The following is a 24,522-nucleotide window of genomic DNA, read 5'->3' as shown; positions in this document are numbered from 1 at the left end:
TTTCATTTAGTGACATAAGCTGTTAAGCAAAAAATAACTCATGCTATTTTGCTTTGGCTAAACTTGGTGAACAAATTAAAAAAATTAAAAAAGCAGCCTTGATATTATGCGGCAATTAAAAAGAGTGAGTTAGATTTATACATGATCTGGAAGGCTGCACATGATGTAATACTGAGTGCAAAAATTAGGTTGTAGTATGATGTATTATAATAATATTAATGAAAGACCTTCTCCCACATGAGTGTATACATATGAGTAGGAAGAAGGATATAGAAAGATAAACATTGTGCTGTTAACTTTTGGTTACTGTGGTTGCTAAGTTGAGGTAAGAAATGAGGTAGAAACATATATTGAAAGATTAATTTTTTCTTCATATACTTTGCATCATTTTACTCTCAAAACATTTTTTTTAAAGAAGAATTCAGTGAATAAGATTTAAAAATGTAATCTGGATAATAAAGTTTAATGAACAACCTTTTGGAGAGGATCTGAACTAGCAGTATAGGTTAGAAATGCTGTACTAGCTCTAATTTAAATATAAAGGCTACATTCCAAAAGCCCAACTGCATCTTAGACAAGTAATAAATAACTCATAAGAAAGTGAATATGAAAATGGCTTCCATGAGAAATGCATGACACCTTAAGTCATTGTTATATACAAGAATATAATTATTACAACAGTTAAAAAATAATATCAATTAACCAGAGATAAACAATTGAACTCTTGTAGCAAAATGCAGACTTTCCAATATATTAATTAAAAAAAAAATACTATAATGTCATGGAAGAAGAGTAATATTTACCTGAAGAAGAAACTTCATTAAAACTTCTAATACTCATGTAGATTTTATAAAAACAATATGATAAAGGCAACAGAAATAAAAAATACCCTTTAATAGAATGATTTTTCTTCTTGAAAAAGAGTCACTTATGAGCTTTTATTTTGAAATAAATATAAAGATTGTGATCGAGAAACCACAAGTATTTCCGGGTAAGGTTGAAGACCCATTTGCTTGTTATCTTTCAACTTTTGTACTATAACTTTGGCAAATTCTTCTCCTTGGATGTCAGTGGTGTCCAGTAACTGTCTGACTTTTGAAGTCCTTGTAGGTTTGGTACTAATGAGTTCATAGTCCTCCTTCATGAGCAAGTCCCTGGACAGAAGAGCGTCTAGTGACTGGTTAAGGCAGGCTTCTGTCATTTGGCTCACAATGTCTTCCCTTTTACTCTGGATCCACTGTTGGGCTATGCCAGGCTGTAATCGCTCTGCAGAAGAGCAAGGCATGACAAATCAGTTGAGGACAGATATATAGCTATGAGTAAAATTGGATGAACAAAGAAATAATAAGGAATAAAAACCTTAATTTTCTATGATTGTGCAATATGGAATGCAAGTATTTTGGAGATGCTGTTAATATTCAGGAAACATTCAGATATTTGGGTTATCTCTTCTTTTTCCTTCAGTTTCCTTCCCAGAAAAATCCCTTTTATATGCAATAAATCCACAGGGGCAAAACCCAATCTATGTTATAAATATATATTTTTTAATATAAAGGATACTTGCATAATTTTTAAATAAACATAACTTCACCTTTAGTAAAATATTAAGTCATACCTCCTTTTAACATTCCCTCCCTAGATAGATGTTGATGGAATACCATGTGGACCTTTTATCGCATGTCAGCCCTCAACTCTCCTAGGACTGGAAGTGCTTTCCTTCTTAAGAAGGTATATATTTATCATGTTGAAGAAATAAAAACAAAACTTATTGCATGGCAAATCTACTGAACATATAGTTGCAAGATAAACAGCATCATTTACAAAGTATTAAGTATTTACCTGAATTTCCCTCAGCTGAGAGTGGAGTTATCACTGCTGAAGAGCCTGGGGTGGTCTTGTGATCACAAAATGTCCTCTTCTGAACTGCAGAAATGTTACTATTGCAACTGTGATTTACTGGATAGTGACACAGTGTAGAAAAGTCTTGTGTTTTTCCTATAAAACACAGTATCTTCATTAGGGGTAGAACAGTCCTTAGCTATTCCTATTAGCTAAAATATCAATATCTGGACCACACAGAGGACAGTATTGTCTTTAAATTTTCATTGTTATTAAAGCTGGTTCATAAATCTAATTCCACAATATATTTTAGAATAAAAATGCATTACAATGAACGTTTTTACCATACTTCTGTCTGTGCTTGTCTGTTTTATGTATATTATAAATTGTGAAATTTTACTTCTTCACATAATCCTGTATTTCTTCTGTGTCTTCTTCCTCCTTCTGTACTTTAAATGTGTCTTCTAAATCTATTTATGATGTGTCTTTCTACACTCTTCATTGGTAATCCTATTCAATCTCAGGGCCTCAACTGTCACCTCTCTTCCCAAATCTATGTAATTAAACTTCCTGTCTTCATTGAGCTTAGTCTTACATTTTCAACAGTGCTAAGCACCTCAAATTTGAAAAAAAAAAAATTAAAAATGCAATTATTCACCTAACTCTAAAACCTATTTCAACTATTTCTATTAACAGCGCCAATGTTCTCCCAGTCACCAAGCTTGACAATTTGTTTAGCTCCTTTTTTCCCTCTTTCTTCCTCCAGGTAGAATGCTATACATTCCTTCAGCGTGTCCTCCATTACATCTCTCTCATCATTTCTCCCTTCTTGTACTCAGGATCAGGTCTCATAGCCTCTCATGTATATTATAGGAACAGACTAAGAGTCTACTCATTGGTTTTCCCACCTCCATTCTCCTTTTCCTTCCAAAATAGTCTACATATTCTAGCCAGGATGAATCTTCCTAAAGCAAAAAATTTTTATCATGTCACACCCTTGCTCAAATAATTTGCAACAGTTGCTCCCTACACAAGTGAGCAGCCCGAATAGCTCAGCCAAGTGTTAGAATTTGTGATGGTATTGACCTTTTATCTTCTCTCATTCATCCTCTTTACCAGCTAAACCCAACTACTCACTGTTCTCTGTGTTTTCTTGCTTCTGTGCCTCTATGTTGTTCCTTTTGCCTGGAATGCCCATCTTTATAACTATAGGTCCAACCTTCAGTCAGAAACAATTTCTTCATGATGACAACATGGTGTAGTGGAGTGACATGAAAATATTTATCAAAAGACCTGGCTTCGAGTCTTGGGTTTGACAGCTACTAACTATGTGATCCAGGAAGTCTTGATCTTAAAAATCTGTAAAATGAGGAATATCTCCCTCACAAGGTTGTTGTGAAATGCTTTGTAAAAAATGTTACTTTTCCAAGTGTATTACCATAGCTCTACATCCATCTCTTCTACAATATATCACTTCTATCTTATACTATGGATACTTAGAAACATTTCTCTTCTCTTAGATATTTTTTTAAATATCTTTTCACAGAGTCTAACACAATGCCTTCAATATTTTAATGTATTTGTGGAACACCCCACTACTATTTTCACAAGTTAAGATTCTAACACTTTTAAAAAATGAATTATGGCTGCAGATCAAAGACATGTTCCAAACAAACCATGACTGCTTATCCATAATACAATCTTCAAAAAGGGGAAAACTTGCAAGCAATACTGACTGAAAAATTTACATACTAGATAAAAAATCATTTTCTTGAGGAGCTGTCAGGGACTTTGAGGCTATAGCAGAATCACTACTTTCATGGAGCTGAGAGGATCCACATGATTCCTAAAGTAAATAGAAGATAAATGATTTAGGTTAACAGAAAATCATTCACAAAGTTATATAGCCTTAATTTCTAAATAGCTCTTTTTTTTTCCTCTGTATTTTTTTAAAAATATTTTATTTATTTATTTGACAGAGATCACAAGTAGGCAGAGAGGCAGGCGAGGGGGGGCAGGAATCAGGCTCCTTGCTGAGCAGAGGGCCTGATGTGGGGCTCGATCCCGGGACCCTGAGATCATGACTTGAGCTGAGACAGAGGCTTTAACCCACTGAGCCACCCAGGCACCCCAATTTCTAAATGGTTCTTGATTTTGGTTTACTATAAAAAAGAATAAAAATGGTTACAACTTATACCTTACAAAATTGAAGAAACATATATAACATAGCAAGTCTTATATATTCTTAGAAGAAATTATTAGTTTAAATATGAAAGAATGCTACTAAAGAAATCTTTCTTTTTAGATAGCCATGGAAATGGCATTTTCCTTTCATTAATCATTATTCAGAGGAAGGACAAAGCAGTATTATAACTAGTTCTCATTTGGGTAAGAAGACATACATATAATGGTAAAAATGTAATCAGTGATTTGCCCAAGAACCACACTGGAACACCACTCATTATATGAAATATTGACAGGGACTAAAGTTAATGACAAACAAAAGAGCACGGACTATGTATGATTCAATGAGATGAACAGTGGTGTGAAAATTAGAGGAGTGTTGGATTTTGAAATGCAGATTGCTATTGGCCACCTAATAAAACCTAAAATCTCCTGGGGCTTTAGCTTCCATATGTAAAGGAAGGAATTAAGACTAAATTATTTTTCATTTTCTTCTCACATTTTGAGTTTGTCAACATAATTTTTTTTACCTCCTGTGGTCCATGAGTTATAGGTGTGTTCAGAGATGAGTCCATTTTCTTCTTGTCACATAAGTGAATAGTGCTCAAAGTACTCTGTAATTGGAATTAATACATTTAAGTCCTTTAGTTGGAGGTGATTAGGAAATTATGTGAGTAAAAACAACCTGCTTAACATACTTTACATGTTTATATAAAATCAATGAAAAGAAAAGTTAAATCATTTAAGAATATAATATATAACCTAAAGGTAGAAACAGTATACAACAGGGGTAATAACTTTAGAGAAATCAACTTTGAATCCTGCCTCCTCTTAATTGGTTACCTTGAACAAATTTATCTTTAAAGATGGACTAATACTGGGATGCCTGGTGGCTCAGCTGGTTAAGCATCTGCCTTCGTCACAGGTTACAATCCCAGAGTTCTGGGATCGAGCCCTTCGTTGAGCTCCCTGCCCAGCTGGCAGTCTATTCCTCTTTCTTCCTCTGGCACCCCCCGCCCCCAGCTCCTGTTCTCTCTCTTGCTCTCAAATAAATAAATAAAGTCTTAAAAAAAAAAAAAAGATGGACATGCAGGACTGTTTTAGGGATTAAGTGAGATAATGAATATACTGTGTCTGGTACAAACTAAGTACTTAATAAATTTCAATTTGTGTAAGTATATGTGTCTATCCTAATTTTTAAGTATTTACTATATTTTGGGCACTGTGCTGGTAAGTACAGGTATTATTTCATTTTATAGATAAGAAACTGAGAGCTAAAATAAAGGATACAGAGTGCCCTTATGGAATGATGGGGATCATGTAGCCAATCAGGTCTGGTTTAGAATCCCAGGATACCTAACTATTGGATTTTAGGCATAAGACTTACTCTCAGTTTACTAATTTGTAAACTGGAGATAAGAATACCTATTTTTCAGGATCACTGTAAGGAGAATTATAAACAAAAAAGTCCTAAGATCACTTAGTAAGCATTCAATAAATGCTAGCTATTAAAGCAGATAATTTATTTATATGCTATACCTCTATTAAAATCATTTAGTGATATACTCCCATCTCTATAAACCAGTCAGATTAAGTTGCCATCACTAGTGAGTGATTTAAAAAACAAACCTGTCAGTATGCTTTTTGTCTCCAAACCAACATGTCATTCAGTTTACAGAACTTTAGAAATTGGTAGGTGCTACACCCAGCCCTCCATTATTCATACTTATGACTGTCTGCTCCATTACATGGGTAAGGAATTTTAGAAGAAAAAAACCATTATTCATCTGTATATATAATCCACCTAGCACAGTACTTTGCACAAAGCTGTCCAATAAGCATTTGTTAAATACATTTTTATGTGAACCTTTAGAATTATTCTTCAGATCTGTCTGTTAGATACAGTTTTTCTGTGCTTTTAAATTTATTGAAACATTTCTGATAATGTGATATCCTTGAATAAGTAACACCGTTTTTATAACTGAAGTTATGATAACTGAAATTATTTATGAGCTAGTAAATCAGCTCCTAGAAAGAAGATTAAGGAAAAACTTTTGCTTCAGGTTTTACTTTTTAAGATACAGGAAACGCTATCTGTGAGAACATGAATTATGGGACCTGGTTCAAAGAACTGAAAAAAATGTAGGAACCTCAAACAAAACAAGTCACCCTAACTGGTGATCTGTTTTCAGAAATTCCTTCTTTCTTCCTTCCCTCCCTCTATCCCCCTCCCTTTCTTTTTTTAAAAGCTTTTATCTATTTATTTGACAGAGAGCAGGAGCAGGGGTGAGGGGCAGTAAGAGTAAAGGGAGGAGAAGCAGGCTCCCTACTAGGCAGAGGGCCTGAGGCCATCTCCATCTCAGGACCCTGGGATCATAATCTGAGCTGAAGATGACACTTAACTGAAGGCACTTCGGTTAACTGGCTGAGCCACCCAGGAGCCCTGGGTTTTTGGAAATTTCTATCCCCCTCCTTTTTTTTTTTTTTTAAAGATTTTATTTATTTATTTGAAAGAGAGAGAGAAAGAGAGAGAACCTGGAGCAGACTCTGCAGTGAGTGCAGAGCCCAATGTGGGGCTTGATCTCATGGCCCTGAGATCATGACCTGAGCCCAAATTAAGAGTTAGGTGCCCCCAGAGCCTTCTTGATGAAAAATCTTATTATATTTGTATTCTACTCCTGGCCCTGCCATTAGCTAGCTGTGTAGAGTGTTATGTAACTTTCCTATACCTCAGCTGTCTTATTTATAAATAGAGATGATATTCTTCCCTACCAGTTTCACAGAATTGATAAGGAATTTTTTTAATAGAAAAAAGATTAAAATTCTGAGTAAAAACAATACAGCTACTTAAGAACAACAAAGAAAGTAAATTTTTTTTTTTAGTAATTTAGCAATGCTATTATTAAATGGTATTCAGGAATTTGAAAATATGTACTTTAAACTATTTTATTTAAAAAGCACTGGGTGTTATACGCAATCAATAAATCATGGAACTCTACATCGAAAACTAATGATGTACTGTATGGTGACTAACATAACATAATAAAATAAAATTAAAAAAATAAAATTCTACCACAAAAAAAAAGATAAAAGAAGCAGCCTAAATTTCTCCTAAAAAAACAAGTTTTATTTATTTATTTATTAAAAGATTTTGTTTATTTGATAAAGAGAGAGATCACAAGTAGGCAGAGAGGCAGGCAGAGAGAGAGGAGGAAGCAGGCTCCCCGCGGAGCAGAGAGCCCTATGTGGGACTCCATCTGAGGACCCTGAGATCATGACCTGAGCTGAAGGCAGAGGCTTAACCCACTGAGCCACCCAGGCGCCCCCAAATTAACAATTAAAAAAAAAAAATTATTTATTTATTTATTTGACAGACAGAGATTACAAGTAGGCAGAGAGGCAGTCAGAGAGAGGAGGAAGCAGGCTCCCCGCTGAGCAGAGAGCCCAATGCGGGGCTCGATCCCAGGACCCTGGGATCACGACCCGAGCTGAAGGCAGAGGCTTTAACCCACTGAGCCACCCAGGCGCCCCCCAAATTAACAATTTTAAATATAGATCCTAGTTTGTTGCTATGATGTGGATAGTTCAAGAAGGTATTATGTTAAGCAAAATAAGTCAATTAGAGAAAGACAATTATCATATGATTTTACTGATAGGGGGAATTTGAGAAACAAGGCAGAAGACCATAGCGGAAGAGAGATAAAAATAAAACAAGATGAAACCAGGGAGGGAGATAAACTATAAGAGACTCTTAGTTACAGGAAACCAACTGAGGGTTGCTGGAAGGGAGAGGGGTGAGGGAATGGGGTAACTGGATGATGGACATCAAGGAAGACATGTGATATAATGAGCACTGGGTATTATATAAGACTGATAAATCATAGACCTGCCCCTCTGAAACCAATAATAAATTATATGTTAATTAATTGAATTAAAATTTTAAAAAACTGGGGCAGCTGGGTGACTCAGTCCTTAAGCATCTGCCTTCGGCTCAGGTCATGATCTCAGGGTCCTGGGATCCAAGACCCACGTCAGGCTCCCGGCTCAGTGGGAAGCCTGCTTCTCTCTCTGCCACTCCTCCTGCTTGTGTTCCCTCTCTCACTGTCTCTCTCTGTCAAATAAATAAATAAAAATAAAATCTTTTAAAAGAATAAAAAAAATATAGATCCTAGTGTTAAAAGTTTTTTGGGGACAAAAAAAAAAAAGGAACTGGAATGGTTCTCTTCCATTTATAACCAAGAAAACAAATTCTTCTATCCACCTTTGTCTTGGCAGAAGAAGAGATAGTTGTTAAGGAGAGAAGAGAGAACTGAAAGGTAAAGCAAAACAAAAACAAAAACAAAAACAACCATATCTATATGTATACATATATATATATGTGTGTGTGTGTGTGTGTATATATATATATAACCGAAGTTTGTAGCTACTAAGAATTGGAGAGATTGATGTTCTAGGAAAGACTACCTACTCAGAAGCAGGGAGGGCAGTGAAAAGTTATCAAAAGAATTAAAACACTTCTCTAGTTCTTAAAAAATAGGCACTAATACTGACACCATCAATTTTTAGTTTGGTTATGTGTGGTTGTTTCTTCATGCATTTCCCTTTTAAACTATGGTCATGTCAAAAGATCTATTACACTGCAAGATGCAATCAAAGCCATTTAATGATATATAAATTGTAGACTATGCTTGTTCACAACTTAAGACTTTGGTTAATCAGTGGTTATTTTTATTATTATATCTCAGATGTAATTTAATGAAACTCAGCAAGTGTTCAACTATGCTTACTTTGTCCCTAAGGGATAGTAGTTGCTTTTTAAACAAATTTTTGATAATATTAAGAAAAACCTTGCAGTAATAGGTCCCTTCAATTGTTCTAATCTACAAAAGCCAGAACGAGTAAATAAGACAATTGCTCTAAGTAATTCACATAAACTGTTAACTTTGATTTAATTGTAACATAGAGAGTTTTTGAGTGGGAAAATAAAACAAGATAAAATAAAGCATTAGAACTATACATCTTGGCCTCAATTGTTAATACAATTTGACAGCTTAACTTGGTAATAAATCTTAAAAAACCCCAAGAACACTGAATAAAAAGAAGTGTAAGAACCCAGACTTCTATTACTCTGTATATATGAAAACTTTAGGTTAAGAAATATAGGTTAAAAAACCCTAGTGATTTAGGGCATTCATCGTACATAACGGGCATTCATTACACATTTTAAACTTATATTTAACATACGGCAGTTCTGGAAATGCCTCTGAAATCTAGAAGTGGCCATTGGAATGAAATGGAAAAGCTCTTTGGTGACAGAGAAAATAGTATTCATAGACTATGTTAAATTCTATCACTCTGTATGTGTGAAAAATATTTAGATAAATATATAAAAATATTTAGATAAAAACTAAATTAAACTATGCCGAAAATCTCCATGAATAAAAACGATTGTTTTAAATTCAATTTCTACTATTTCAGTTAGCAATTTACCTTTGTTTTCTTTAGTTGAATAACAGCTTCAAGAAAAGCTATCTCTTCAAATGTCCTCAGAACTGGTTCAAGTTCTATTAAACATTCTAAATAAGAAAAAAAAATAGTTCTTTGAGTTTGGATCCCTCTAATCATTAAACTGCAAAATATAAGTGCTAATAGTTCCCTGATAAGGCCCTTGGTCAATTTCCCCCCAAACTGATAACATTCAACCCTCTTAGGAGCCTTTATTATATGAATAAAAATAGAAATATACATCATGGAATATACTTGAGAGTCTAAAAATAAACCCTTATAATTATGGTCAATTACTTTTTGAAAGAAGTTGCTGAGGCAATTTAATAGGAAAAGGATCATCTTTTCAACAAATTGTGCCAGGACAGCTAGGTATCCAATAAAAAAAAGACAAACTTAGACTCTTACCTAACATCATACATTAACTTGAAATGGATCATCAATGCAATGTAAATATAGGAGAAAATATTCATGGCCTTGGGTTAGGCAAAGAATTTTTAGATATGACATGAAAAACAGGATCCACAAAGAAGTTTGAAAATGCACTTCAAAAAAATTGAAAACTCTTACACTTCAAAAAGCTGCTACCAAGAAAAATGAAAAGACAAGCCCCAGACTGTGAGGACACTTTTCATATCATGTATCTGCTAAAGGACTTGTATCTACAATATATAAAGAATAATTAGACAACCAAATTTAAGAATGGGAATGTAATATGATGTAGCCATTTTGGAAAACATCTGAGAGTTTCTCAAAAATGAAAGATAAGGGCGCCTGGGTGGCTTAGTGGGTTAAGCCTCTGCCTTCAGCTCAGGTCATGATCTCAGGGTCCTGGGATGGAGCCCTGCATAGGGCTCTCTGCTCAGCAGGGAGCCTGCTTCCCCCCTCTCGCTGCCTGCCTCTCTGCTTACTTGTGATCTCTCTCTCTCTCTGTCAAGTAAATAAATAAAATCTTAAAAAAAAATAGGTATAATTTAAAAAAAAGATAAATTTAGCATACAATGCAGCAATTCAACTCATTGGTAGCAATCTGAGAGAAATGAAAACATGTTCACACAAAGACTTGCATATGAATAGCCAGAGCAGCATTATTCATAATAGTCAACAAATAGAAATAATCATAATTACTACTACAACTACTATAATAATCTATGAACTTACTGCTGAAAGGAGAGGTCAGGGTTCCGTATATAAAAATGAGCATGATTAACATATGGATGGTATATAAAGCTATGGTCTGGACTGGATTATCTAGGGGGTGAATAAAGATAGGATACAGAGAGTAAAAGGTCCATGTTAGAGCTCTAATGCACTCCAACAGTTCAAAATTGAGTAGAGGAAGAGAAAGAGATTGAGGAAGAGAGAATACTAAATCGTGTAGCCTCTTGTATCTTGAAGCCACCAGAAAGAAAATTTCAAGGAAGGAATCATTAGTCATGTCTAATCTTTTGAGAATCCAAGTAAGATAAGGAGGCCCATTCTTTATGGTCCCAAAGTAAAGATGAAATTCCATTTCAGTCCCCAAGAAGGAGAGTATAGGAATATTGTCATCCTTGGTAATCCCAACAATGTAGCTTTAGAGATATGAGAAAGATTTATGGAGATATGAGAACAGAAAACTGATAAAAGTCTGTTAAAACCTGAATTCGAGGGAAAGCAGCAGAGACCAGAAGTATGGACAATTCCTATAGGGTGTTTAGATTTGAATGGGAGCTTAAAAATGAGGTGGAACCTGAAGTCAACATATGAAGTCATGTCTCTCCCCACTGCCCCATATAAAGATAGGGAATAATAATGAAATACATCTGTATGATAGCTGAATAATCCAGTAGACAGGCTGAGACTGGTACTATAAGAGTAGAGGAATACAAAGGAACAGAAGCTGGAGAGGGTTTGGGAATGGGATTCAGAGCACAAGTAGTATGTTTACATTTATGTAAATATATGGACACTTTTTTCCCCTGTAAATGAGATAAGGCAGGAAAGATGGTTACAAGTACAACTAAGATTATAGATCTGGTGGTGGATCTATGAGATAGCAGTACTCTCTCACGTTTTCTATTTTCTTAATGTAGTGTGAAAACAGTGATCAGCTCAAAGGAAAGATTAAGCGTAAGGTGCAGCAGGTTTAAGAAGGTAGGGTAAGTTATTACCCCTGTCTTCTTTTCCTAAGCTTAGAATCTATCAAAGCCACTAATAATGATAAATAATGATCAAAGTACCAACATTTATTACTGATAATGATAATGTTAATTTACCATTAGATCTGTAGCCAATTGGCTTGGAAAGAGTTCACAGCTTTACTCAGCCACAGGCCTCATCTACTTCCACATGGGGGAGCAGAAAATATGCATCCTTTTAGACAGGCTGATTTCTAAAAGAAGGAAAAAACTGAGAAGGGGGACCAGATAAGCATGCTCAGTTTTTCTCCAAAATTAACAAATGAGGTAGGTCCGAGGAAGAGGGCTGAAGGGCACATAGAAGCTGGAAATGTTCTTCCTATACTTTCCTTCTTGGGGACTGAAATGGAATTTCATCTTTACTTTGGGACCATAAAGAATGGGCCTTAGGTATCTCCTACAATAGTACAAGATGATCACTGACACAAGGAAGCAATTCTCAAACTTTTAGGTCTCAGGATTTTCTGAAATTACTGACTATCCCAAATAGCTTTGGTATGTGTGTGTCATATCTACTGACACTTACTATATTACAAATTAAAACTGAGAAAAATTTAAAACATCAGAATACATGAGAACACATTCCATTATTTGTTGAAGCGATGAAACCATTATACCTCATTTAGTCTTTGGAAAAATCCACTACAGACTCATGAGAGAATGAGAATTTAAAAAAATAATCTTACTATTTATTATTTTGAAAAGTTTTTGATTTTGTGAATTCTTCTGAAGTCACAGGGATCAACCACCCCAGAGGTCCTTGAACCATACCTTCAGAACAGCTGATATATAAAAATGGAATAGTAGGCATTTGAGAAGCATAACAGAATTGCTAAGTAGTGTTTAGTGTCCAGTTCTGGCCATTATTTATTTATTTATTTATTTAAAAGTTTTTATTTATTTGATAAAGAGAACATGCAGGAGTATGGGGAGGGCCAGAGGGAGAAGCAGACTCGCCACTGATCTGGGAGTCTGTGTGCACCAGGTTTGATCCCAGGACTCTGGATCATGACCTGAGCCAAAGGCAGATACTTAATGCTTAACCCACTGAGCCACCTAGGCACCATGGCCATTAGTTTAAAGAGAAACCAATAAATAACTCCCACTTCTGGTCAAGATGTAGCAACAGGGTTTGATTTGCCACTCTGCCTAAAACAACCAAAAAAGTCAGACAAAATACATGAAACAGTGGTCTTCGAAATACAAGATACCAGGCAACAAAGGACAATGATCACTGAGAGATGGGAAACAAATCAGGTGAGCCCTATGACTGCCCACACTTACTGTGTTGAGAGTTTCTAGCTGCAGCTTAAGAGGGAAGTGAGGTGGAGCCTCACTTCTCAAGTGAGTGGAAACTTAACTGAAGAGATGGGGCTGGGAGTCCGGGAAGACCAAGGCAGACAGAGTTCATAGGGCAGTATCAGAGAGGGGACAGACAGAGAGCTCTGTGATCTGCAGAAGGCTTCTTTTAAGTATTTAGCGGTCAAGGCAGTGTAAAGTCAGAAAGCCAAAAGTCAAAGTCTTAATCAAAACCACAGTGAGATACCACCTCACACCAGTCAGAATGGCTAAAATTAACCAGTAAAGAAATGACAGGTGTTGGCGAGGATGTAGAGAAAGGGGAACCCTCCTCATTGTTGGTGAGAATGTAAGCTGGTGCAGCCACTCTGGAAAACACTATAGAGACTCCTCAAAAAGTTTAAAATGGAGTTACCCTACAACCCAGCAATTATACTGCTGGGTATTCACCCTAAAGATACAAATGTAATTATCCGAAGGGTCTTGTGCACCTGAATGGTTATAGCAGCAATGTCCACAATAGCCAAACTAAGGAAAGAACCTAGATGTCCATCAACAGATGAATGGATAAAGAAAATGTGGTATATATACACAATGGAATATTATGCAGCCATCAAAACCCCCGAAATCTTGCAATGATGTGGATGGAACTAGAGGGTATTATGCTAAGTGAAATAAGTCAATTAGAGAAAGACAATTATCATATGATCTCACTGATATGAGCAATTTGAGAAACATGACAGATCATAGGGGAAGGAAGGTAAAAATGAAACAAGACAAAAAAGGGAGACAAACCATAAGAGATTCTTAATCTCAGGAAACAAACTGAGGGTTGCTGGAGGGGAGGGGTGGGGGAGGGATAGGGTGGCTGGGGGATGGAATTGGGGAGGGTATGTGCTATGGTGAGCGCTGTGAATTGTGTAGGACTGATGAATCACAGGCCTGTACCCCTGAAACAAATAATATATTAAATGTCAATTAAAAAGAGAAAAGAAAAAAAAACAATAGGAAAAAACCTGGAAGTCTGTAGAAAAGTAAGTATGGCCCAATAATATGATCTTCGGGAAGCTAGAATTTTTAGAGAATGGAAAAGAAATGAATATTTGGAAGTGGCACTAGGTACAAAGGAGATAGATAACCTCCCACATGGCTCTGAGAAAGAAGAAATAAAATGTGAATCCATTATAAGCACCTTTTGATTTTTTAAATATAGAACTAATGAGGATTGGACACAAATTTTGAATAAAATGTACATTTCATTGCTTTTTTAGTTAGAAAGATAATTCCCCAGTTTTTGGCTTATCTTTTCATTTTTTTCTTCATAGAATCTTTTGAAGTGCAAAAATTTTCAGTTTTTTCAAAGCTCAATTGCCATGTTTTTCATGGATCTTGTTTTTGATTAAAACAAGGTCTTAAAAACTTTCTCCTGTGTTTACATTTAGATGATGATCTGATCTACCTCTGAAATAGATCTTAATTCTATCTAATTTTTCTATCTCAGATTAACACCTTAATTAGTAAACATTTGCTAGAGTCTCCTGGTGGTCTCTTTGCTTCCACTCCTATCCTTCTCCAGTCAATTTTCCACACAGCAACAAGAGTGATTTCTCCAAAACAAATTAGATGTCATTTCCATAGAAATACACTTTAATGATGTTCCACTATACTTGGAATAAAATTCTAACCTTTTTATGATAGCCAACAGCCCCTCCTTATCTCTCCAATCTCATCTCATAAAATAAAAACAGGAACTTAATTTAAAAAAAAAAAACTTTAAGCTTGCCATCTAACTTGTGTAATTTTTCAAGGACTATTTTATTCACAGTATATTCACTTTTTTGTGTCATTCTAAAGGTCCAGACTAAAACTGTACACTCACTTAAGAAAGATGGTCTTTCATCTGGATTTTGTGCCCATCCATTTTCTATTAGAGAGATCATAAGTGTTCGATGAGGTATATCAAGTGGCAAACTTTCTTCATTAGTGTTAGGTCGATGTCCTTGTGATACACTATACATGATCTGCAAAGGATTGGTGACTTCTGTCAAAACAAATATATTTCATTCATTAGAAATAATTACGATGTAATACATTACTTAAATACATTCTAAAGTCAACCAAATGAAAATGAGGGAAACTTAAAATCTTAGGAATAATGCATTACCCACCCTCCTTTTTGTTAAAGACATATATATACACATACATAACCCAGCAGACTTGTATGCCTCCTGTGGTGGAGTTTATAGCCTCACCTCACCTCATTAATTTTAAGCTTGGTCATGTATCTGATTTGGCCAGTGAAACATGAATAGAGCACAGCTCAGCAGAACTGAGTGGAACCCAGCACAGCCAAGAATGGCCACTCACATCTAATGTGAATGAGAAACATATGTTTATTTTGTAAGCTACTGAGCTTCTGAGGTTATTACACAGCAAGCTGACTTATATAATCCTCAAAATAAAGAAATAGACAGTGTTATCAGAGAACTTAAAAATTATTCTTCATTGTTTGTTATAGAAGAAACATTAAATTTTCACATAAAGAGTTTTATAGCTGGAATGAATCTAAGAAAAATTTAAAATTTTCATTTTGCAAATAAAAAAGAAATGAAGACTCAAGAGATTTAGTGGCTTGATCACAGTGCTAATTACTGTCAGAACAAGAATTAGAATCTATATTTTTCTAACCCTTATTCTAGTACAGTTTCCAATATACAGTGGATTCAGAATTGATAAATTGTTATGTTTTTATAGTGTGTTTTCCACAAAATGCACAGTAGGCATTTTTAAAACAAGATGGGCTTTATTTAGGTAGTTCTGAATATGGCCTACCAACATGGCATCATCTAGAATAAGGAAGTGAAAGTAAATTTACCTTCAAAAGGCTGTTTTCTGGATAAGACTTCCCACATGATCACTGCAAAGCTGTTTAAGATAAAAATATACATACAGGACAGTATAAACTAACTATACATAATAAACTAAACGAGCACTGATTTTAAAAGCTGACTGTGGAGATATCATTTTTGCAAGTAATAAGGCAGCAAAATGCTATATAAAGAATCACCATAGACAAAGTGATGAATGTATATATACAATTTTGTTCTGAAAGGGAACTAATTCAATTTGAAAAATTAGCAAATTACTGTAATAAAAATCTGAAGTTATAGGCAAGGATAACTTGTTGTGGATGATTCTTAATGACCTCTAATTCCATGATTCTATGATTCATACAAAACAAAGAGCAATAAAAACAATGGTCTCATGTAGCCCCTATTCTGTTAACTTTTTTTTTGGTCTAAGTATTGTTTCATTTGGTATTGTTAAATGTTAACCACACTATTTTCCTTCCTCCTCCATCAATGTCACATAAGATAAAAACCTGTGACAGGACAGTAAGATATGCTTCAAATTTTTACAAGGATGTAGGAGTGGCTTAAAGCAAGGCATCTTTAATTTGAAAAATATTAACCAATGTGGTCTCTATTTTACCACACTTATGAGAGAAGACTAAAAATTATACATTAAAATGTAGCTTTGGGGCACCTGGGTGGCTTAGTCAGTTAAGCATCTGCTTGCAGCTCAGGTCATGATCCCAGGGTCCTGGGATGGAGCCCCACATCCAACACCCTGTTCAGTAGGGGCTCTGCTTATCCTTCTCCCTCTGCCTCTCCTCCCACTTGTGCTCTATCTCAAATAAATAAAATTTAAAAGAAAATAAAATGAAGCTTCAAAATTCTAATTAATCTTGTTTTTAGGCAAGGTTAACTCTGAGCAAAAGTAACACATAATACCTATAGATATCATGCTTGATGCTGGCTCTTGATTTTTGTCCAGGTTCATAGTTCTCAGGTGGCATATAGATAATTGTCCCTCCTTCTGGTGAAGATTTACTAGTCCGTGATTGTGAGAGGGACATCATACGCCATTTTGATAAACCAAAATCTGCAATCTGTAAGGGAAAAGAGTAAATAATTGAATTTTAAATTTTTTTCTTAAAAAAACCAAACCAAACCAAACCAAGAACTGTCCTTGTTTATATTCATTATATTTAGGTATGAGACCAGAGGAAATGTTCTATATAAATATTTAATTTCTACATATTCTATCAGTTTCTTAATACATTAAACTCTAGAGTACTGAACCCAATAACTCTTGAAGCAACACATACTGACTTGAAGTTCAGCATAATGTCACAAATTTTAAAATGGAGACCGAGTTTTGAAAAATTAAACCGGAGTATTTTTTGTCTTAAATTCTGAATGAGCATATATGTCAAACATTACTTTTTAAGCTAAGTAGTTTTACAGCATGTGCTTTCAAAATTCTCCTACACCCTACAGAAGTGCGAAACTACTGGTATCCAACATGATTGCAATTGGGCATTGCTTGTAATTTCAGGTTTATATGTTCTTATTTACAATGCCCTAAAAATAGCAACCTTAAATTCTGAAGCAAGTAAAATTCCAATATAGTATAGGTCATTATTATATGATTTATGCCTACCACTAAAAGAATCATATCTATTGTTTATTTAGCATATAAAGCATATTTAAGTCCATGATAAGGAATGCCTAAGAATTATTGGTGACATTCTATAGTTTTGATATATTGCTTACAGTTTTGCTTCACTTGTAAATTTTGTGTAGATGTTACACAACATCTTATAACTCCCTATTTAAAAGGTTCCTTATTTTTAAAAAAATGGAAGACAGCATATAAGAACAGAAATAGTACTTAATGGACAAAAGGGTGTAGTAAATCTTTAAATAAAAAGATTTAATTTAAATTACTTTGATCTTCACACTGCATAAGTTAGAGTCAACAGAGGGAAATGAACTCTATTTAGCACACCATTTGTGTTTCAATTATTTAACTCATATTTTTACTAGTTTTAATAGGAGAAAATTTGTTTAGTGTTTAGATGAATTTGATATTAAAAAAATATTACTCTAAGGGAGGGGACAGACTATATACGTTTTTCAATACATTATTAAAATAAAAGGGTAAGTCTAAGAAAAAAATAGAAAAGACCAAGAGAAAACATGGTGCCAATACATGAAAAGCTAAGCTGGATTCTCAAAGGCAATATACCACATGGCTAAGAACACAGGTTGTAGAGCCTAAAGTTGTATTTTATTTATATTCCAATTCTACCACTTAATTAACTGTGTGTGAACTTGAGGAAGTTTAAAATTTTTCTGTGTCTCTGTGTGATCACCCACCTGCAAACTGGGGATAATAACACTGTCTTTATTGCAGGGTTGCAGTGAGAAAATTAAATGACTGATTCTAAGCAAAACATTCAGAACATTATCACATAAGTGATCTATATGTGTTAATATTATTATGTTTTGTATACAAGTTGCTCTTATTCAATACTATCTGTTCTTCCCACCTAACCTCTAAAACCAAAAACCAGAACTCCAACTGCACATTTACTAGAATAGTAAGCATTATTATGATAAGTAGAGTTTATTTTTATGCCACAAGTGAAAAATGCTAAAAAAAAAAAAAATTGAGATGTGGTCTCACCTTATACCTGAACCATAATTTGCAAATTCCTGGGCTAAATGTTGGTTTAAATACAGTATTGTAGAAAATGTGCTCCTGAGCTTATTTCCTTATGTGCTCCTTCACCAACAACTCCATCTTTATTTTCAAACCTGACCTAAAAACCTTCATCAGAAATCTATGAGCTGATTTTGTTTGGTTTTCACATAGTACTTTATTTCTCCCCTTTCTTCTTCTTTTTCTTTTTTTTGAAGATTTTATTTATCTGACAAAGATCACAAGTAGGCAGAGAGGCAGGCAAAGAGAGAGGGGGAAGCAGGCTCTCCGCTGAGCAGAGAGCCAGATGTGGGGCTTGATACCAGGACCCAGGGGATCATGGCCTGAGCTGAAGGCAGAGGCTTTAACCCACTGAGCCACCCAGGTATCCCTATTTCTCCCCTTTCTCTGTTATAAATAATACCATTATAAAAGGCATGACTTATTAAATCTGGATCTTCAACAGAAGGATAAAAGTGGATAAAGTGAGGGAAGGAAAAAGAATTCCATGATTTCTTGAAGGTCTTGATAAATTTATCATTCAGCCATGAAGACAGAGAATAAGAATTTTTCCCATTCTACACAAGATCTTAACATGCATTTTGAAGCTAAGGGTTTTCTTTTTAACTAAAAATATGATTTTATAAAATCAGAGGAAATTAAAACACACTACTCATAAAAATCATCCATGATCCTCTCACTCTATTAGAATAGCTATTATCATTTACATATACTATCCTTATCTACAAACCTATAAAGTTATCACAGAAGAAGTTATGAAGAATAAACCTGAAGTATTCTGGTTCCCACACTGGCCTGAGAATAGCAGAGAAAGTGAATATGGCACATATAAATATTTTCATTCCAAAAAAGCCTATCACTAGTTCATTGGTATCTAAGGTGCACTAAAGGACACTTAATAGATAACCAAACTGAATGTATTCTTTTTAAAGTAGAAAAATCTCAGTTGACCTTAATCAGAGTAAATATTTTTCTTTCAGATACTATACTTCTGCATACTATGCTTCAGCATTCCAGTGAGAAAACTTATTTCAGAAAATGGTAGCAAGATATAAACTTCCATTTAATTTTGTTAAGTATTTTTATTTATTTTTATTTTTTTAAAGATTTTATTTATTTATTTGACAGACAGAGATCACACGTAGGCAGAGAGGCAGGTAGAGAGAGGGGGAAGCAGGCTCCTCGCTGAGCAGGGAGCCCGATGTGGGGCTCGATCCCAGGATCCCAGGATCATGACCTGAGCCTAAGGCAGAAGCCCCACGTTAAGTATTTTTAAAGATATTTTGCACTTCATTTAAAGGCCTTTCCAAGAAGATAGGTAGATTAAATAACCATTACTTTTTCATGGTTGGTGATAAACTTTGACTTTAAAGGGACATTTATAAATTATAGTAAAAAGTAGAGACACATAGGATGCATGTAAAAGAATGTTGCTAATTTATAAGAATAGTATTAGAAAGGTCACAGCTTTGTATATATGAAAATTAATAAAAATTACAAAAACTAAACAAAGTCAAACTATTCTAAATTCTGTTCATATCAAAGACCAAGGATACCTTGTTGGTCAGTGAAAAGAAGAAAGTAGGAATCATTACCTATTACTTTGCCTCTGTTTACTCTGTTAACTATAGTTTCCAGACTGAGATGAAGAAAGTCAAGTCCAAGGACACTGAAAGGCTTAAAAAGTGCAAATCTCAGGTTATTTTATATATATTTCAGGTTATTGAGAATGCTTGGAAATACCTCCATGGTGCTATTAGTGTTCTTTGTGGGACAGAATGGAGGGGCACTATAGGATATGAGAAGAGTAAATGCCATTTTGACTTTCAAAAAGGAAAAAAATGTTGATTTTGCATATCTACTTATCGGTAAACACTATTGGTAGACACTTTAATCCCTGCTTAAAAAATTTGGAAAATTTAATATAAGGGATGCCAGCAAGAATTCATGAAAAACAAATAATACCAGACCAGTGGTCAATTTCAGGTCTCATGTGCTATATCTCAAGAGCTTGGCACAATGTCATGGCTGCTCCATAAATATTTACTGACTAAAATTATGACCAATTTTATCTCCTTTTTTGACAGTAATAATACTGTCAAAAATTAAATATTAAAACAGTTTGCATGTTATAAAACACTTTGTTATTTTATAATAACATGCTTGACTATAACATTATCAGGCCTATCTGGTATATATAGAAGATATGGAATTCACTCATTTGTTTATTCAACAAATACTTGGTTAATGCTTCAGTATGGCATGTGCTGAGCAGGTGTCAGTTAATAAAATAGACTAAATTTCAGTCTTCATGGAGTTTATATTCTAATTGGGGGAGAGAGTCAATAAACACATTAATAAAAATATTATGATGGATGGTGAAAAATAATATGAAGAAGCATAAATCAAGGTACAAAGACACAGAGGAACTGGGTGGATCATCAGAGAAATCCACTCTGAAGATGAGGGAATAAGCCAGGAGAACTGGAAAAGTAGTCAAGCAAGGTCTCCTGATTACATTTTTTTCTTTTTTCTGATGATATTCTTAAGAACAAAATGGAGAAATATGGGCAGTATAACCGTTCTTTCATAAGTATTCCACACAAAATTAGTGATTATTCTCTAAAAGTGCTAATTAAGGATTGATATTGACCTGGAGGGAGGTTCTAAGCACCATGTTATGTGGCTCTGATCCGAGTACTGGTTAATATTTAATTATGACTTAAAGATACAAAAACTAGCTAATTAAATCTAAGGATGACACAAAGCTGGGAGACAAGTTAAAACCTTGATCTACAGAAATAATTCTGAAAAAGATCTTAAGAGGCTGAAGTGATCACTCAAATCTAACAAAATAATATCTGATCATGTTCAAAAAGTATTCTGTAAAGTACATGATAAGGAGATGTGGCTTAAGTAATAATACTTGAATAAAAGAACCTCTCAGGGCTTGTTGATGCTAAGCCTAATTTAAATGTTGTGATATGATCACCCCCCCACTCCAAGCCAATGAATCATTGAGTATTAAAGTGCTTAGGGACCAGGGAAATGACACTTCCATTCAAGTCTATATTCATAAGGTCATATTAGGAGTATTTTTTTTCATTGTGAGGATAAAAATTGAACAGAGGTTTAACCCTAAAGCATCTGGATAGCACCTGCAATTAAAACAAATGTAATAAGGAAACTGGCTGAAGAACTAAGGATATTCAAAAGAGAGAGAAGGATAAACACAAGTGTATGTGAGGGACAGGGAGATTACAGCCATCTGCAAACACTGACAGGACCGTCATATGGAAAGTAGAATTGGACTTATTCAGTTTATCACAAAGAATAGAACTAGGACCCATGGATGAAAACAAAGGGAAGGCGTTTCAATTGATCATATAAGAAAATGTCACAATAATTTAAGTATGGATATTAAGACTTCCCTGTCATAGACTAACTGCCTTGGGAGACAAGGGACTATTATAGTGAGTATCCAGGGACTTACTGACCATTAAGGCACTTCCACCTATGTGGTTATAGGTGATATAATACATTGATGAGTTTCTTTTTTTAGTATTATTGAGATGGCAGCTTGCTTTTTTCCCTTTCCCCTCCCATTTTATTCTAGGGAGATGAAGTGCCTTTAACAGAGGTTTTTTTAATTTAACTTTTCTCACATTTTTTGTTTAATTTTTTTATTGTTCTAACTTCCCTGTTATTTTTTCTTTGAACATTTTTGACATTTACAGTAATCTCCAATTACACATATTATTATAAGAAGTATAGCAAAATAACACAAAAATAAAGTGAGTTACATTTAGTATTAGTTACTTAGCAACTACTTTTTATTTGCTGTCATCAGATACAGGGTAAACTATGAAATCACTACTACATCTGGTGCCTTTAGGCACCTAAATCTTATGCTTTCTATAAAAGTTAATTCAAAGTGGATCCTAGATTTAAATGTAAAACTTAAAAATCTAAAACTTTTAGAAGATAACACAGAAGAAAATCTTCAATGCCTATGGCTTGATGAAGGCTACTTAGAAATGACAGCAAAGAATCACCATAAAGGAAAAAAAAACACCTGATAAATTGCACTTCATCAAAATTAAAACTTTTCTTTGTGAAAGATCCCTTTGAAAGGATGAAAAGAACAAACCACCAAAGGGGAAAAAATATTTGTGAACTACATATCTGATGAAGAACTCGTATCTAAAAATTTTAAAGAACTCTAAAAACCCAATAATAAAAATCCAAAGGGTCCTATTAGGAAATGGGCTTAAGACATGAAGAGACATTTCACTGAAAAGGATATATAGGTAGCAAATGAGAAAGTGTTCAACATCATTAGCCATTAGGAAATGGAATTAAGACTTTATGAGCTATCACTATATACCTATTACAGTGCTAAAATAAAAAAAATGTGACAATACCAAATGCTGGTCAGGATATGGAAAAGACAGGTCAATCATACATTGCTGGTAGGATGTACTAAGGTATAGCCCCTCAAAAATAGTTTGGCAGTTTCCTAAAAAACTAAACAAAACCTCATCCAGCAGTTGCACTCTTGGACATTTAGCTAATGGAACAAAAACTTATGTTCGTTCAAGAAGCTGCATGGGACTGTCTGTAGGAGTTTTATTGTAACTGCCAAAGACTGGAAAAAAATACAAATACTTTTCAGTTGGTCAATGATTAAACAATTTTGGTATACACATACCATGAAATACCATTTATCAATAGAAAAGAACCACTATTGATATAAGCAACAACTTGGATGGATCTCAAAGGTATTATGCTAAGTAGATAATGCTAATCTCAAAATACCACATACACGGTATGATTCCACTTATACAGCATTTTCCAAATGACAGAATCAAAGAGATGGAGAACAGATCAGTGGTTGTCTTTGGTTAAGGATAGTGGAAAGGGAGGAGATGAGTGTGAATATAAAGGGGTAGTATAAGTGATATATTTATGATGATAGAGTAGTGCCTGTATCTTGCTTGCTGTGATGGTCACATATATGCTAAAGCAACCCAGAAACTATATACATGCATTGTACCCATGTCAAATTCCTGGACTTGAAATTGTACTGTGTTATTGTAATTATACGTGTAATTGAATTGTAATTGTATGTGTAATTGAAATTGTACAAGTGATGTAATTACTGGTAGAAACTGAGCGACAGGCTCATGAACCTTCTTGTATATTATCTCTACAACTTCCTGTGAATCTATAGTAACTGCAAAATCAAAAGAAAAAAAAGGCTTATTTGATAATTTCAGTTAAGGACGTAATGACTTTGTATTTTGTACCATAATTCTATCTATCTCTGGGGCCTAGGTATAAATAAGCCTCTGAAGATGGAAGAAAGGACAATGAAGAAAAGAATTATAGGCTATGGAAAACAGGGTATTAAATGGTTAGTTAGAGAAAAAAAACACCAAAAAGTCTTTAAAACCATAAGTAATTACCTTAACATGAAATTCATTATCCAATAAGATATTTTGAGTCTTTAAGTCATGATGAAGTAGAGGAGGATTCATATTGTGCAAGTAGTTTACACCCAGTGCAATTTCATGCAGGATGCGAAATCTCAGTGGCCAAGCAACATCAGGATATTCCGTTTTCTTCATATACATGAAAACAAACAAAATGAAAATTAAGTGACCATATTCACTAAATTTCCACTTAGAAAATTAAATATTCCATGTGGAAATACAGTATAAATAAAGGTCAGGACATATGTTCATTTTTATTACATAGTATCATGGTATCAATTTGACATCATTTAACATCCATGTATATCTTAATTTCCTCAATTTTAGAAAAGATAATAATGACTTTATAGTACTGATTATCATGGTATCAATTTGACATCATTTAACATCCATGTATATCTTAATTTCCTCAATTTTAGAAAAGATAATAATGACTTTATAGTACTGAT

General features: G+C 34.3%; 1 protein-coding gene across 1 annotated transcript in view; it reads right to left on the bottom strand.

Moving 5' to 3' along the window:
• Nucleotides 1–645: 645 nt before the first annotated feature.
• The window catches only part of RIPK2 (receptor interacting serine/threonine kinase 2), a 30,131-nt gene continuing 6,254 nt past the window's right edge, over nucleotides 646–24,522 (bottom strand). Inside the window, exons 3-11 of the mRNA XM_059394827.1 lie at nucleotides 24,047–24,202; nucleotides 16,802–16,959; nucleotides 15,883–15,932; nucleotides 14,887–15,048; nucleotides 9,514–9,599; nucleotides 4,554–4,637; nucleotides 3,592–3,685; nucleotides 1,840–1,995; nucleotides 646–1,266 (exon numbers count right to left, since the gene is read on the bottom strand). Coding sequence (XP_059250810.1) covers nucleotides 929–1,266; nucleotides 1,840–1,995; nucleotides 3,592–3,685; nucleotides 4,554–4,637; nucleotides 9,514–9,599; nucleotides 14,887–15,048; nucleotides 15,883–15,932; nucleotides 16,802–16,959; nucleotides 24,047–24,202 — 1,284 coding nt within the window. The 3' untranslated portion in view covers nucleotides 646–928. The remainder of the gene's footprint in view (nucleotides 1,267–1,839; nucleotides 1,996–3,591; nucleotides 3,686–4,553; nucleotides 4,638–9,513; nucleotides 9,600–14,886; nucleotides 15,049–15,882; nucleotides 15,933–16,801; nucleotides 16,960–24,046; nucleotides 24,203–24,522) is intronic.

Source organism: Mustela nigripes, chromosome 3, assembly GCF_022355385.1.
Source record: "Mustela nigripes isolate SB6536 chromosome 3, MUSNIG.SB6536, whole genome shotgun sequence".
In the NCBI taxonomy this organism is placed as follows: Eukaryota; Metazoa; Chordata; class Mammalia; order Carnivora; family Mustelidae; genus Mustela; species Mustela nigripes.
Note: the sequence above shows the minus strand (reverse complement) of the source record. Positions and strands in the feature narration are given on the sequence as shown.